At 40.6% G+C, this 14,242-nt stretch overlaps 1 protein-coding gene across 1 annotated transcript in view; it reads right to left on the reverse strand.

The window, feature by feature from the left end:
* Positions 1 to 14,242, reverse strand: part of LOC118403893 (bone morphogenetic protein receptor type-2-like) — a 50,340-nt gene that overhangs the window by 13,643 nt on the left and 22,455 nt on the right. Inside the window, exons 9-10 of the mRNA XM_035802748.1 lie at positions 7,296 to 7,456; positions 4,237 to 4,384 (exon numbers count right to left, since the gene is read on the reverse strand). Of these exons, the coding sequence (XP_035658641.1) occupies positions 4,237 to 4,384; positions 7,296 to 7,456 (309 nt within the window). The remainder of the gene's footprint in view (positions 1 to 4,236; positions 4,385 to 7,295; positions 7,457 to 14,242) is intronic.

Consider the following 14,242-nt stretch of genomic DNA (forward strand, 5'->3'; position numbering starts at 1 on the left):
AACTTAAATGCATTTACAGTATACAAAATTAATGTAGTCTGTATACTACATTAAAATGTACCTTAAATCATCAGCTTAATGTTTTCTATGAAAACTAGAGTTTGGGGACCTCATACCTCCATGAAATATTCTGATTATGCAAATGAGCTTCAGATTTGCATAATTTATGCTTGTTTGCGTACACCTTTAACTAACTTACATAGGTCACGATGTTGACAATCCAATCATTAACTACATGCATTTAGATGAATTAGGTCACTTTCATTTCAATCATGCAAATTGGGGACTTATTTGCATAATTGGTATCAGGTAATCTTCCGCCTGCCACAAATTACATATTTTACATGTATTTGAGTCCTACAATGGAAAACACTGTAAATATACTTTAGATTTTCCTCATTAAGTATGCAAATCAAGTCAAAATTTGCATAATTTACACTTCATTATGTACATCTATGCCAAAGATGCCTGCATGCTAAATATTATGGAAATCCATTGTTCCTATGATCCGTTATGCTTCTTTGAAGTTTTTGACAAAATTGCCCCTACAATTCAAGAACAAGCTACCATAGCATTTCCAGGTCAAAAGATACAAAAAATTAAAGTTCTGCCGCAGTACTAAGGTCACATACCAGGGGCATAAAATCAACCCTGATCTTCATCTTCCCAACCCCTACATTTAAATCAATCGATCGAGAGGTTATTGAGTTATGCTGACCACAAGTATCCGGACACACAAACAGACAGACACACATAGACACACACACAGAAAGACACACCAAAAACTATACCTCCATTTTTCATGGAGGAAATAATAGAACATAGAGCCCTGTTAACCTGAAACAGGTCTGTCATACCTGACATCTAATTACAGTGCAATATTTAAGTTCGTGGGGATTTAATTCCCGGGAGCGGGAAAAATGACTGTTTGCGGGGGTTTTAAGATCACAGTAGCACAATGCACTGTAGTCTTTTACTGCCAAGGATATATGTTCACAGTGGTTTTAAGTTCACGGTGAAACTGCAAACATAAAACCACCGCAAACATTTCTGCATTTACAGTAGTAAAGTTACTCAGCAGCTCAGTTGCTGTGAGGCTCAAACCTTAAGGGGAAATTTCTCCATTATGCTATTTTCTATATTTTGCCAGGATCATTTCAAAGGGGTTATAATTGTTATTTGGACGCCCTATGCACAGCAGTGTGTCCACGGCAAAAAAAATGCAAAAAGTCCCTTCTGTCATGAATGATGAATGTTTGCTATTTGGGTGCAGGAATGAAACAGGCATGAAAGTTTAGTTATTACATCCATAACAATTACAGCATTGTGAAATGAATGTGGAATACTTCATTGTTGCTTTCTTTTCAGAGAATTTAGTGCTCTAGAAGTAAAGATTTTGTTTCTTCCAACTTGAAGCTCCAAGCTGGTCTGGACTGTGGAAAAATAATCCTCAGGCCCCTGTTAGGACTGTAACGTCACATTTCCGACTCGGGGCCGGCCGGGCTATCTATTGAAGACAAAAATAGCAATGTATATATATGCGTAAATACATACAAAAAAATGACTAAGTCTTGTGTAGTTTGGGTATCTTTTATACCATACTTTTCGTTCCCGAAAGCAGCATGACCAGCCCCGGTTTAGAAATGTGACGTAGGCCTTAGTCCTGTCATCATTGATTATTATCCTGTCATCAATAATGTTGAAGATTTCCCTTTCTTTCGATTGAGAAATATCAACTTTGATTACTTGTGTGATAAGTTGCATCCCATCCACTTAAGGTGAATCCTATCCACTTGCCCGTTCACACTGCCCTAATCAGACGAATTGGACTGCTGCAATACAGATAATTATTTTCGACTTGTTGCTTGCAACAATGATCATGTAACATTCTTTGTTTCACCATGCAGTCCACTACATTGTGTATCCCATATGTCTAATGTACAATCCCAATAAACAATCTCATCAATGACTACAAGTTACTGTGAAAACAAACCCTGCTTTTTTCAACAATGTATTGTACCGGTAGTAACTGTTACATGTACAACCCTTTTAAAATGTATAATATATGCCCCTGTATACAATATCATCATTGCTCTTATTCTTGGTGTACAGATTATCAAATCTTATGGGAAACACGTACACCCCACCATGTATAATGTACTGTCCCTATAGTACCATTTTTTGTTGACTTTTGGGGTCACTTCCTGTGGAGACGGGGTAAGTGCAGCGTGGTAGCAGCATGACGTAATACCACCTAAATATAGCACGATTGCGTAATACCCACTCAGGGCCACTGTAAAACCCATTTTCCACGTACAAACATCCCCTGCAAAACCGTCAGAAGCCACTAGACAAAAAAACACCTCGTACGTTTCTTCTCCTTCTCAAGAACTACCCACATACGAAATATCAGATCAATCTGTCATGGTCTTACGATGCTGGACTGTTCACAGACATGCCCTATATGAGGTTTCTACACATACCTATTGTATCATGCAAATTACCACTTGATTTGCATAACAAGTATACAATTATGTACATTATTACGTAAGCTATCTGCATACTTACAGTCATTAAGATCCATCAACCCCTGCTTTCATTATTCCTTCTCAAAACCTAAAACAAGAATTAATTTCACCGCCCCTGCGAAACCCCTAGGTGGCCAAAACTTACACACCTTACTATGCTTTTACACAGCTACCTACCACTTAAATATCATCACCCAAACAAGTCCCAAACAAAAAATAGCAAAACCGGAAGTTCCGCTGCAGTACCATAACACGCCGCCAGAGCGCCCTGCCGTAAAGCAATTCCTACCATTTCTTTGTCATGTCTAATCCTACCCACATACCAAATATCAAAACAATCCATCCACGCGTTCCCCAGTTATCAGGCTGACAAACGACCCCCTGACATAAAAACAGCACTGACTACAAACCTTCGTTTCACGAAGGAACAACTAAGACCATAATTTGGGTACCTAATGGCTGCATTAGTACTTCACCAGAAGAATCAAGTATTAGAAACTCCCCTACATGGAAGCGTAATAGTCCAGGGGAGAAAATGGCACATTGGCATTTCATGTGTAGGAGTCCTGAGAGGAAGAATAGACCCATGTAAGCTCTGCAGTCTCTGTCGTCTGTCATCTTATCTGCATTAATGACCTTAACATCGGGCCATAACAGTCATTCTAATCTTATTCATAGACAACCAGGTCATCTGTCATTGAATCAAGGTACATGTATTTTCTCAGAAACGGTAAGAACCTGACTATGCAAACCCAAAAAAGTGTTAGAACACAGAAAGCCAGGACTTCGAAGTTCCATACAGCCATGGAAATGTGAAACTACCTCCAATCCAACCCAACACACGCACAGCATCTGTCTTTATTCAACACAAAAGCCTGGATCGCGCTTGGGGATCTATTCTCTGTGTAAAAACTAATTAGAGGTAACATGACTACTTACAATGCCCCGAAATGTTTAGCTATACGGTCAATAACAGTATGAAATATATCTTGTAATATACTTTGTGTAAATTTTATGTATCATTTTACTTCATTATAATTGTAATTTATATTTCTCTCCTAAGGCCAGCCCTGTAATAACTGGGTGACCTTGGTTGCCTGTACTGTCAGCCAAACGAATACATGAAATGAATAAATCTCAATTTGGAGAGTCATACCTACAAAAAGTTGTGCTGCTGACGTACATGTTTGTTACATTACTTTTTTCAATGTTCTGGAAGGAAATGAAAAATGCTGACACGGCTTTATAACGTCAGATTATTTCTCATTGTCCCTCCAACTACAGATCGTATTTGTGCGAGCTGATTATTTTGAAATCAAACGGCTACGGTAGGAAATGCGGAATTAAGTTTCACAGACCTCTGCAGAAGAGTCCTTTTTTGTCCTGCGGAAGATTGCAGGGTATTCTGTGGAAGATTAGAGCGTGTTTTATTATAGATTATTTTATTTCTGTGCGTGGAAGATGGGGGCATCTTGCGAATTTTGAGATGTATTTCATGGCCTGATGATACTTTTATGAAATTCTTTATTGAAGTGCTGTAAAAGTGAGTGAAAGTGCTATATCATCTTCTTGCATCATTTGTCTGGACAGTGACCTCGAATTAAGTACACACACTGGCAAAACCTTATGACCACTTTTGGATTTTGGAAGGTTTAAAAAGTGCATAGTATTAACTACTTTGATTGAGAAATACAGTACATGTACCTACCCATGTAAAGATCCTGACACCTGGTGGCGATTTCCCATAGAATCAGCCCTACTGCATACATGTCAACTTGCTTCAGGGCAGACTCAAAATCTCTTAGGTTTACGGCTCCTTCTAGCACTTCTGGTGCCATGTAGCGAACCGTACCAACCTGAACACAGACATAAAGGAAAGCATCAACTCACATACGTTTACGACACACATGTAATTGTACATGGCAAGGAGGGAACATCATGTACAGTCAGTGATCTCACCTGCCATATCTACATCCAATGTTACGTTAGGTGGCACACAATTTGGCAGGAAGACTAAAAACGAGACCACTGCATGGACAGAGAAATACCATCTCAGAACAAAAAACATCTATCATGGGATCAAGGCATCCAGAGACTGAGTGAATATTGTTTTCATCATATGCATTTTCAAGTAGCCTGACTATAGCCTATAGTATTGCCGCCGCCCTAGGAGCTTGATGTCAAGCCCGCCTAAAGCTCGCGGATATCTGACGGCAGTGGGCCTCCATATATGGTGATAATGAGATGCAAACGTCACGTGCGCCCGCCGCCAGCATGGCACCCAGCGGAGCCGGTTGCTATGGGCCTGTCGGTTGCTACGCAATGATGGATGTCGACCGGCCTTTCATGTGCCAAAAAGTTTCACGCGGAAGGCTTGGCTACCCGCTCGCGAAGAGGATATCTGGCAGTCATTTTTTTACAAGTTTCTACATCGTAGCATGAGAAAATGGCGCACATGGCAGGGACCACGCCAAGAAAAGAGTGTGAAGACATCGTTCTCAGCGGCATTCCTGGCCATGTATGTATATGTGCAAACTGTGGCATAAATTTCCATGACAACACGGCGTAAGAAGCGTAGTTTTACTGTCACCATGAGCGGCCAAGTTTGGATGGATTTGGATGAAGTTCTGAACCGTTTTTACCGACCAAGTTTCTTGTCCCCACCTAGTACTCTGCCCGGCTGGCGCCAGCGAGCACGTGATGGCTGGGCGGTTACCATGATAGTAATTCCTATCCTGGCTTCCTATTGGTGACTCCAGGAACTGGAATGGTCCGCGCAGCGAGAGCTGTTCTGCCACAAGCTCTCGAGGAGGGGGTCATTAACCCCAGCCAGCGAGAGATTGTGTAAACACAGGCTACATTTTCAAGCTGCAACTGATTGTCTTTCTGTTCAGATTCTCATAAATAGTACAGTGCCAGGAAAAGTTTTCTCCAAGGTCCTTTTGATATTGAAAGTGCACTTTATCAGATTCCAATATTGCTCTGGCACTCAGGTAACCATTGTTCACAGGTGTTGCAGGCCTATTCTCTGTCCCAACCCACTCTTTGGCCACAAGTCCCACATATCAAGGATGAGTGAAGATGGGAGTCCACAGGATCTCCATAATCTTACAGCTTGCACAAGGTCTGGGTTGCGTTGTAGTCGCTAAGAATACTAGCAACTCAATTCAACACCGCACCTAGTCTCATCCTAGCAGCTACAAAGGTACAAAAGGATGAGTCGTCTATAGAAGCTTGGAATGGTGGCTGGCTTCCAAGTCAACGAACGAGCAATCCACCAATACACACTCACTCACTCACTATCCATGGTTAGATTATACTGCTGCTGGGGGTATCCAAAGAATGAAGCAAAATTTGGTCAGAAAAGCAAACAGTACTGTTAATCCATTCCATATAGCGTTTGTGAATTATAGCGTTTGTGAAAATGGAGTACCTCACGGCACTCAGCGGTGAGGGAGGTACTACATGTATAAGTAGTAACCTCAACAGATGTCTATAAAAAAAGATGCATAAATATAAAAAAACACCTCACCTTCCTCTGAAAACAAAAAATCTACAGTTATGTATACATGCCAACTTGAAAGCAAACAAAAACACATGGATTAACATGCGCCCATGCCAGTGGCATGTGTGGTTCTAAAACAAACGACCATATCGACACGGTGACGTCACTTGATGGCTGCCAACTTTGCCCGGCCTATACTACAAAAATCTAGCTGATACTGCCAACCCACTTGACACTGAATAAGGATGTCGAGAAAGTCATGTGAGTGGTAAGAGAAAACTAGCGGGAACCACCACAGACTGTAGTCTGGAAGTCAGGACCAGGTTTGCGAAACTCTATATAGAGGTTCAGTGGCCTGATAAAGCAACAAAGAAGATAATACAAGAACTTGGGTGGCAAGTCAGCGATTTGGCCATGCATTGGATTAAGAAGGTGGTACAGAGAGAAGTCGTCCGCCAGGAAAAGAACAAAATTGCAACTTTCCCACACAAAAACATCAACAAGTCTGAAGCTTGGTAACCTTAATGCAGCACTCACTGACCCTTTGTGAAAGCCATGTAACATAAACTGAGAATATATTCATAAGACGGAGGGGGGTGGTCCATGATTGATCAAATAGAAATTCAATAAATGAAATTTTAGCACTTGACTAGTGACTAAAAGCACTAAAATTAAGTTAGCCTCAACAAATCAAGAACTAGAGCTCACAACCTTGTACCTCCATGAAATATTTAGAGCCTTTTTAGATTTTATGCAAATGCTGCTAGGGGGCCAAAACATACATCACTCTTTCCTTACATCACAAGCTATTTGCCACCAAAAAAATCAAGACCATAGCATGTCCAGGTCAAGTTTTGCTGCAGTACCAAGGTCACACACCAGGGGGTGTGATCGACAAAAATCGACCCTGACCTTCATCTTTCCAACACCTACATGTACCCACATACCAAATATCATTACAATCCATCCAGAGGTTCTAGAGTTATAGTGACCACAAATATCTGGAATACAAACACACAGACAGACACACTAAAAACTATACCTCCATTTTTCATGGAGGTAATGATGGCCTCTAGGAACCTGTTGAGGACCAAGACACTGATTCAAATCCTCAAGGCTGGAGGACCCAAGAGGAGCTGGTGACCTTTGAATCAATATTTAGAACAATTTCTAACGCACACAGTTACTAACAGCTTAAAGCTGACACTGAATTGAAGATGAAACAATATTATCATGCACATGCATGTCTTCTAGACACCTACCTCAGTAATGTGTGCTGTGTCCTCCTGACCAGGATTACATATTCTGTTGCCTGTCAATCTCATGGCAAAACCAAGGTCTGACAAGGCACAGGAACCATCTGCTTTCACTAAGATGTTCCGACTGGTTAAGTCACGGTGGGCAACTGCTGGTTTGCTCTCACCTGAAGCACCAAATGATAATTAATACAAGATGACATTGTCACAGCACCTCTGAAAATCATTATATAACGGGGGCTGCCCTAAGATGCCCGCTTTTTTTATGCGCTCGAACTCACGGCGCTCCATCACTAGTTGCCAAAGAGTGGTCAAGTTTTGATCAATGAATTTTAACACATTCATCTAGAGACCATACTTGAATAAGGAAGGCATCCATACTGTTCTTTGCATGAACCCTTAACCCTCCGCGTTACAACTGGCAAACACTGAGGATGTTATCGTGAATATAAATTCCGGTTTGGGAGCTACGTTAAACAGTGCGCCCTAACTTGCCCCGCTTTTGGAATTTGCTCTCTTCGGAAGCTGGTGACCAATCTAGACAAACATAAATAAAAATTCTAATTTTATGATATATTAGCTTTCTTTTGACAGTAGAATTGTGATTGTGTGACTGTGCTTCTTGTCTCCCGCGAGGAGGGATAAATCTTTCACAATCCAGGTCGTGTTTTTATGGGAAATGGGTGAAATGCACTGAATGCGGCGGCCCGACTAACAAAATCATTACGAAAAACTACAACGCCGAAATCACAAAAAAAAACTCTGTGTACGTATTGGGAAACATATTCGACATCACTCTGTGAAGTTTTATTTTTATAGACGGTACGAATCATTTGCTAGAGTAACCAATCTTTTGGGCGTTCGCTCGTCTGCCACCTGCGGGGCCACGCTCCCTAGGGAAAACAACGGCGGTGATGCTCATGTTGTTTTTTCTATGGCCGGTCTTCTACTCAACAAACATTTGATGACCAATATTTGTAGCATTTTGTGAAGCTTTATTTCTTATGTGTATGACAGTTGTGTGGCTGTTTTTTACTGGTTGTTTATTTATGGACACAAGCCACCAATACCTAGTAACAGGTGACCACAGTGATTTGGCGCTACCAACATTATTGTGAAAATTCTGTCTTCAAAAAAATGGGAAGTGAATATGTGTAAGCAAAATTTTAATAGAAATAAAAGCTGTTTGTTTCGACTTGGTTTATTTACCTTTCTAATCATCATAGTCAGTGGCAGCAAACACGGCGTACTTATGCATAATAAGAGCATAAAAAAATCTGGGCATCTTAGGGCAGGGCACATCTTAGGGTGGCCCCTGTTATGCAATACCTAATATCAAAAACTGAAATTCTTTCCTTCAACTCCAACTTACATGTAGTTGTAAAATCCTTCATCACATTTGAAAAAAAAAAGAAGAAACTAGAAAGGCTCATGAGCAAATACAGCATACTTCAATCCATTCAGGGCTCTAGCCAGCGTCCTATTTTGACAGAGATTTGTTGCGTATGACAGAAAAATTTTAAATCAATCCGTCAACCTTGATGTCCAAAAATCCTTGGTGGGAGCTACAGGCGGCATGGTCGAGAAAGCCACACTCTGTTTGTTTTGCTAATTGTTATGCTAGTTTGACGATTTGTGTCGGCGTCCTTTCCCATACGATAATCTCATTAAAAAAAACGTTTTCCAGGTTCTCGATTCAGTCCTTCTAACTTCTGGAATAGTGCATTCTACGAACTTTGGTTGGAATCAACTTAGTTAGTACTTAGTTAGATTTTTCAGAATGGACCATCATCTAGAAAGGATGCTGCCAGTAAATGTAATTGCGGCTCAAGTCCAGTTTAAAAAGTTTGCCACTGTCATGTTTCGAGTGTTGTTTACCTTTTGAATTTGTGCAAATTTTCCGGCCTCAAAACTCATGTCACAAGGAAAGCAAAGTTATCCTAAGGCTTGTTGTTTTTACGTCCAACATTTCTTCTATGAACGACTTTATTCATTCACTGCACTGCCGATAGCACTGTTCGGGGATCGAAGCGGGGATTCCTTGTGCACACAGCCGACATGTTTCTGATCAGCGTGTTTTGGCTTATGAAGTTGAAAGAGATTCTAAAAGTTGTTCATACATTGTATTAAAATTTTATTACAAAACATCAGCGTGGCGTCTTATTTTCTCTCAATGACAACATTTACTTTTAGGTTTCATAGCAAAATCAGTTAATTTTCGCAGTTTTCGTGAAAAGGAATTAGCTGACAGATAAAAATTTCAAGCTGGCTACAAAATGACAAGCTGTCTAGAGCCCTGAATCCATTACTATTCCATGACACATGCAGGAACCCAAAATATACATTTTTTATCAAGAATGGCACAAAGTCCCAAATTTAAGATTTGTTATAAGTGAATTGTACACCATACATATGTAAATGTGAGTACATACCGTACACACCCTTATACCAAATTTCAGATCATTTGGTTTTCAAACAAAGGCACAAGAGCCAATAATATAATGCTAGTTCACCTTTATCCGTTGGGTAACATTTATCTGTTCTATCTAAGAACATTTATGTATTTAGGGATATCAAGTTGACAGATGTTGGTTTCAAACTACAATATTTCGAAAATAGTACAATTTGAAACTACCGCCCATTGACTTGATAGCCCTGGGTACCCTATTTAGCAACACAGCAGACATAGGTTACCCTGCGGATAAAGGTGAATTAAAGTTACTAGTCTAAAAGTCCATACAAATGAAGTGAGTATTACCCATAAAGTAAGATTATCTTGGTTTTAGTATTTTGATAGACCTATATACCATGGCATGTATTCACAGCCTTACCTAATGTACTATTGACCCCAATGCTCTGCATTCTCAGTACTACCGTTTACTTTAAATTCTTACCATGCAACAAAGTTTTAAAAACTTGAAACTTAATTGAATCCAGTACCTGTTCTTTCTGCCAAAGTGATAGAAGAATTGTACATTCATATCTTCTGGGAATGCTCTCATGTGATATCTTTTTGGAACAATGTACAAAACTTGCTAAAACAAGAAATCTGTTTGACTTTAGAATTAAATTCCTTTGTTGTTATGTATGGAGATTTATCTTTTAGTGTGCCCGCTTTAAAGAATCTTTAATTACATAATTGGGTAAGATTTTCATCTTCCGCTCCTGATGTATTAGAATTTTAAATTTCCAGTCCTTTAAAACACATCGGTATTTGAAAAGACAGAATGTCTTATTGCATCTCGGAGGGGGAAGCTGGAGAAGCATCGGGGTAAGTGGGGAACTTTGTGCTTATGATTTTGCTTAATTTCTTGACATATATGCATAGTTATGCTTCATTTTGACATTTAAATGTATGATTTTGCTTGATTTTGTTGGTTCTGGTGTAAATAATTTAAGGGAGGCTGTCCTCTGTTCATTTTTTTTGTATTTATGTATTATTCATGGCAATAAAAAAAAAGAATTGACACCTTACTAACCCTACACAGGAATAGATTAACTATGAATAACTAATATTTAAGGTCTCTGTCTGAATCAATACAAAGTAACCTACCAGGTGAAAGTCATGGTGTGAGTGCAATAGGACACAACTTCACTGTGCAATGTGTATGACATGTACATGATGATGATGATGATGTACATGTCCATATGCATGTTGCTACTGTACTCTTAATGGAGGGGCATGCAAAGGACTACAACATGTACAGTCACTGCATGAAAAGTTGAGTATACGGGGTAGAAACTATGCACCCAGAAACTCGAAATGTTCGGACATTCACGGTACGTTTCGAACCAGACATGATGCAACTGGCAACAGGCAACTGGCACACCCGAGTATGCACGGAAACGAACCACTTTGTGTCCGGTACGTGTCTATGACCCGTGCTTGACCGCGCATTTAGCCGTAAGACTTCTCTATATGCCCGGACACCCGAGACGTGTGCCACGCCGCATGGATGCTCTTTGCATAAATTACTGGGCAATTATCACCTAATTATCTACCTCTAGAGCGCGTTCATTACACCCTTTGTCATTAAAAACAGTGTTGTTTTACCACCCCCTCCTTCCCATGTAGCTTGTATGAGTTTCCTTTATTCTTTCAAAATGTGAATTAACTTTGTTTTTTGTTTTATTTTTAACTATTTTGGACTGCTCCTGATGGGCTCCGTCGCTCTTTTCGCTTTCAAATATATGTTGGTCGGCTGCCATATACATCCGGGTCTTACTATTTTCATAAGCAGTCGCCCAACTAACTGTATAGTCGCTTCCAATTTGATGACATAAACTCCTGTATAGATCTCTCAATTTCTGATCTCACAAAGTCTGTTGTCCAGGCGGTCTTCTACACAAACCGATGCTAGTCAGGAGCACGGGCTTGTAAAGCCTTGTATAGTTCGCATAACAGTAGTATTTAGTCCATCGTGAAACGGCAGCAGCTAGCCCTTCTCGCATTCGACATAGCGACAAAGACCTTCCTTGCTGAAACTCAAACCACACAAAACAGCTGGGCTCTTCGGTGCACCGGTTGTTACCCTTCTAAACAGGACTAGGTCCTATGGCATTGGTAGTTGAATGCAATTCCACAGCAAGATGGTGTCCGGTCTTCATGTAGAGTATTTCCAAGCTCTCATTGTTCACTGGGCACGGGGCCGTCTGGCGTGCATATACAAACATTTTGCTATCGGGATAGGAGCTGGGTGAAAGCACTACCTTACAGAAACAAGGTCATCTCCGAATGCCAACTGAAAGATGGAATTGAAAGATTTGAAAATCGCAAGACGTGTGCTGATTGGTCTACCCAACTGCTATGTGGAATACAATTGGCTGTATTTTATGTGTATTTACATATACAGACAGACAAAGTAAGTCAGAAAGTCTATTGTAGCTGAATTTAGCTTTTTGTCACATGGTCGCAATCCACAGACTGTCAAATAATACAGTCAGTCAAACAATACCCACACGGTACTAGGTGGCAAAGTGCACCTATAATTGTTTACGGTTTCAGACATGACTTTGATAATAAAAGTAACGTTTTTACTCTATCCTACAACAAAAGTGAACTATAATCTCCTTGGTCCAACTAGCATTATCACAAAGCATACAAACGTTACAAATCAAGGGCCCCGACGTGCATAGTTAGTAACTTCCCTGCCAGAAAAAACATGGCATTTGTTTGTTGTACAATGCTTCTATTATATACACATGTATTACATTCAAGCATACCCAGGAACAAAGAACACATTCAATTATCTACCCTATGCATGTGTGTTTTCTGTTTATATTAAAACCAAGGGGACCCTGAGCGCTTTAGGCTCCTTTTAACCTCCTCTATGTACAGTCAAACCTGCCCATCCAACCAACTCTATCCACCAACCAACTCCAGTCAACAACCACTCTGAGACGGTCCCGTCCTATTTTGCATAGTAATGGTCCTCTTTTAAACAACCAACTGCTTACCCCAACCAGCAACCACATTTTTGCAGTTCCCAGTGGTCTTTCACACCCCTCTCAACAACCAAAAATTGACAGACAGTCACTGTGTTTGATCCATCCCAGCAGCAGCCATTTCAAAATGAGTACTGTAAATGCAGAAATGTTCGCGGTGGATTAATGTTTGCGGTTTTCGCGTTGGCCATGTCACCGCGAATTTAAAACCACCGCGAACATTTTTCTAGGGCATTAAGATACTACAGTGCATGGTGCCACCGCGAAATTAAAACCACCGCGAAAAGTCCTATTTCCCGCTATCGCGAAATTAAATCCCCGCGAACTTAAATGCATTTACAGTACTTTTGTAACGGTCAGCCTTTTTACCGGAAAACAGAGGAAAATACAGTTAAACACCGGAAAACACACGAAGGAGTGTATAATCTACTGAAATACAGTATGTTGTGATGAGTAAACATGACAGGTCGCTATGTTTTGCCACAGAATAATCTACATATGGCCCTGGAATGAAGAAATCGTCAGAAAATGCATGAGACTACGGGCCGGTCCGCCGCCGCCACCCGGCGGACTGGACGTGCTCCAGTCAACAACCATATTTCCTTGGTCCCTTGAGTGGTTGTTGAATACAAGTTTGACTGTATCTTGAAAACCTTTGTTACAAGGGTTATCGGAAAAAACGGTCCGGTCTGGACCGCGGAAAACCCTGTCCGGTCCGGTTTGGGGGCGGAAAAACCGGTCTGACCTGTCCTGCATGTAGCTACGCCCTCTGGCAGGAAATAACAGAATTGCAATTGGTATGGTGTGTTCCCGTATATCACAACATGGAGCGAATGAGGTCGATAATGAGCCGCATGTCCTCACCGTAAGAACGATTAGCGCCTTGATTTTACGACAGTATGAATAGTAGGAATGCCGGTATTCTTCCAGTGTCAGTGGTAAATCAACGTAAGACCGCCGGTGTGGTCTTTCAGGTTGCTGGCGGGTTGCGTTCTGATCCGTACAGAATTATTGTCTTTTTTGGTGCGAAATTGTAATCCCCAACACTAGTTTTATATTTATATACTCTGTAATGAGAAAACTGTAGGTTGCATGAACATGTGTGCGTCATTTCTAGGAGGGGACAGTAGTAAACTTTATACTTGCTCTTCTAAATAGCTTTAGACAAATAATAGGTCGACAAAGATAAGAGTGAGTTATTCTCGTTGAAGATTAAATGCCAAGAATTATTCTCCAGCCAACCGTGGCCACGCTGTTTATCACGGTGTTATTTGGGCTCTTCCGATCTGAGATTGGATGGGACAAATATATGATAACTTTCAGCAAGGGACAACGAACACATTTGTACAATCATCACTTTTTACGGGTTTCATTTCATATGCATGTATGTGAGAAAATGGTATCGTGATCAAAGAACTGAAGTTGGGGAAATCTTCAGACACTGGTGCAATCGCAATCGTCTTTTTTGATCATGCAAAACTTCAATATATCGATCAAGAAAAGCCGGC

Source organism: Branchiostoma floridae, chromosome 16 (assembly GCF_000003815.2).
Source record: "Branchiostoma floridae strain S238N-H82 chromosome 16, Bfl_VNyyK, whole genome shotgun sequence".
Taxonomy (NCBI): domain Eukaryota; kingdom Metazoa; phylum Chordata; class Leptocardii; order Amphioxiformes; family Branchiostomatidae; genus Branchiostoma; species Branchiostoma floridae.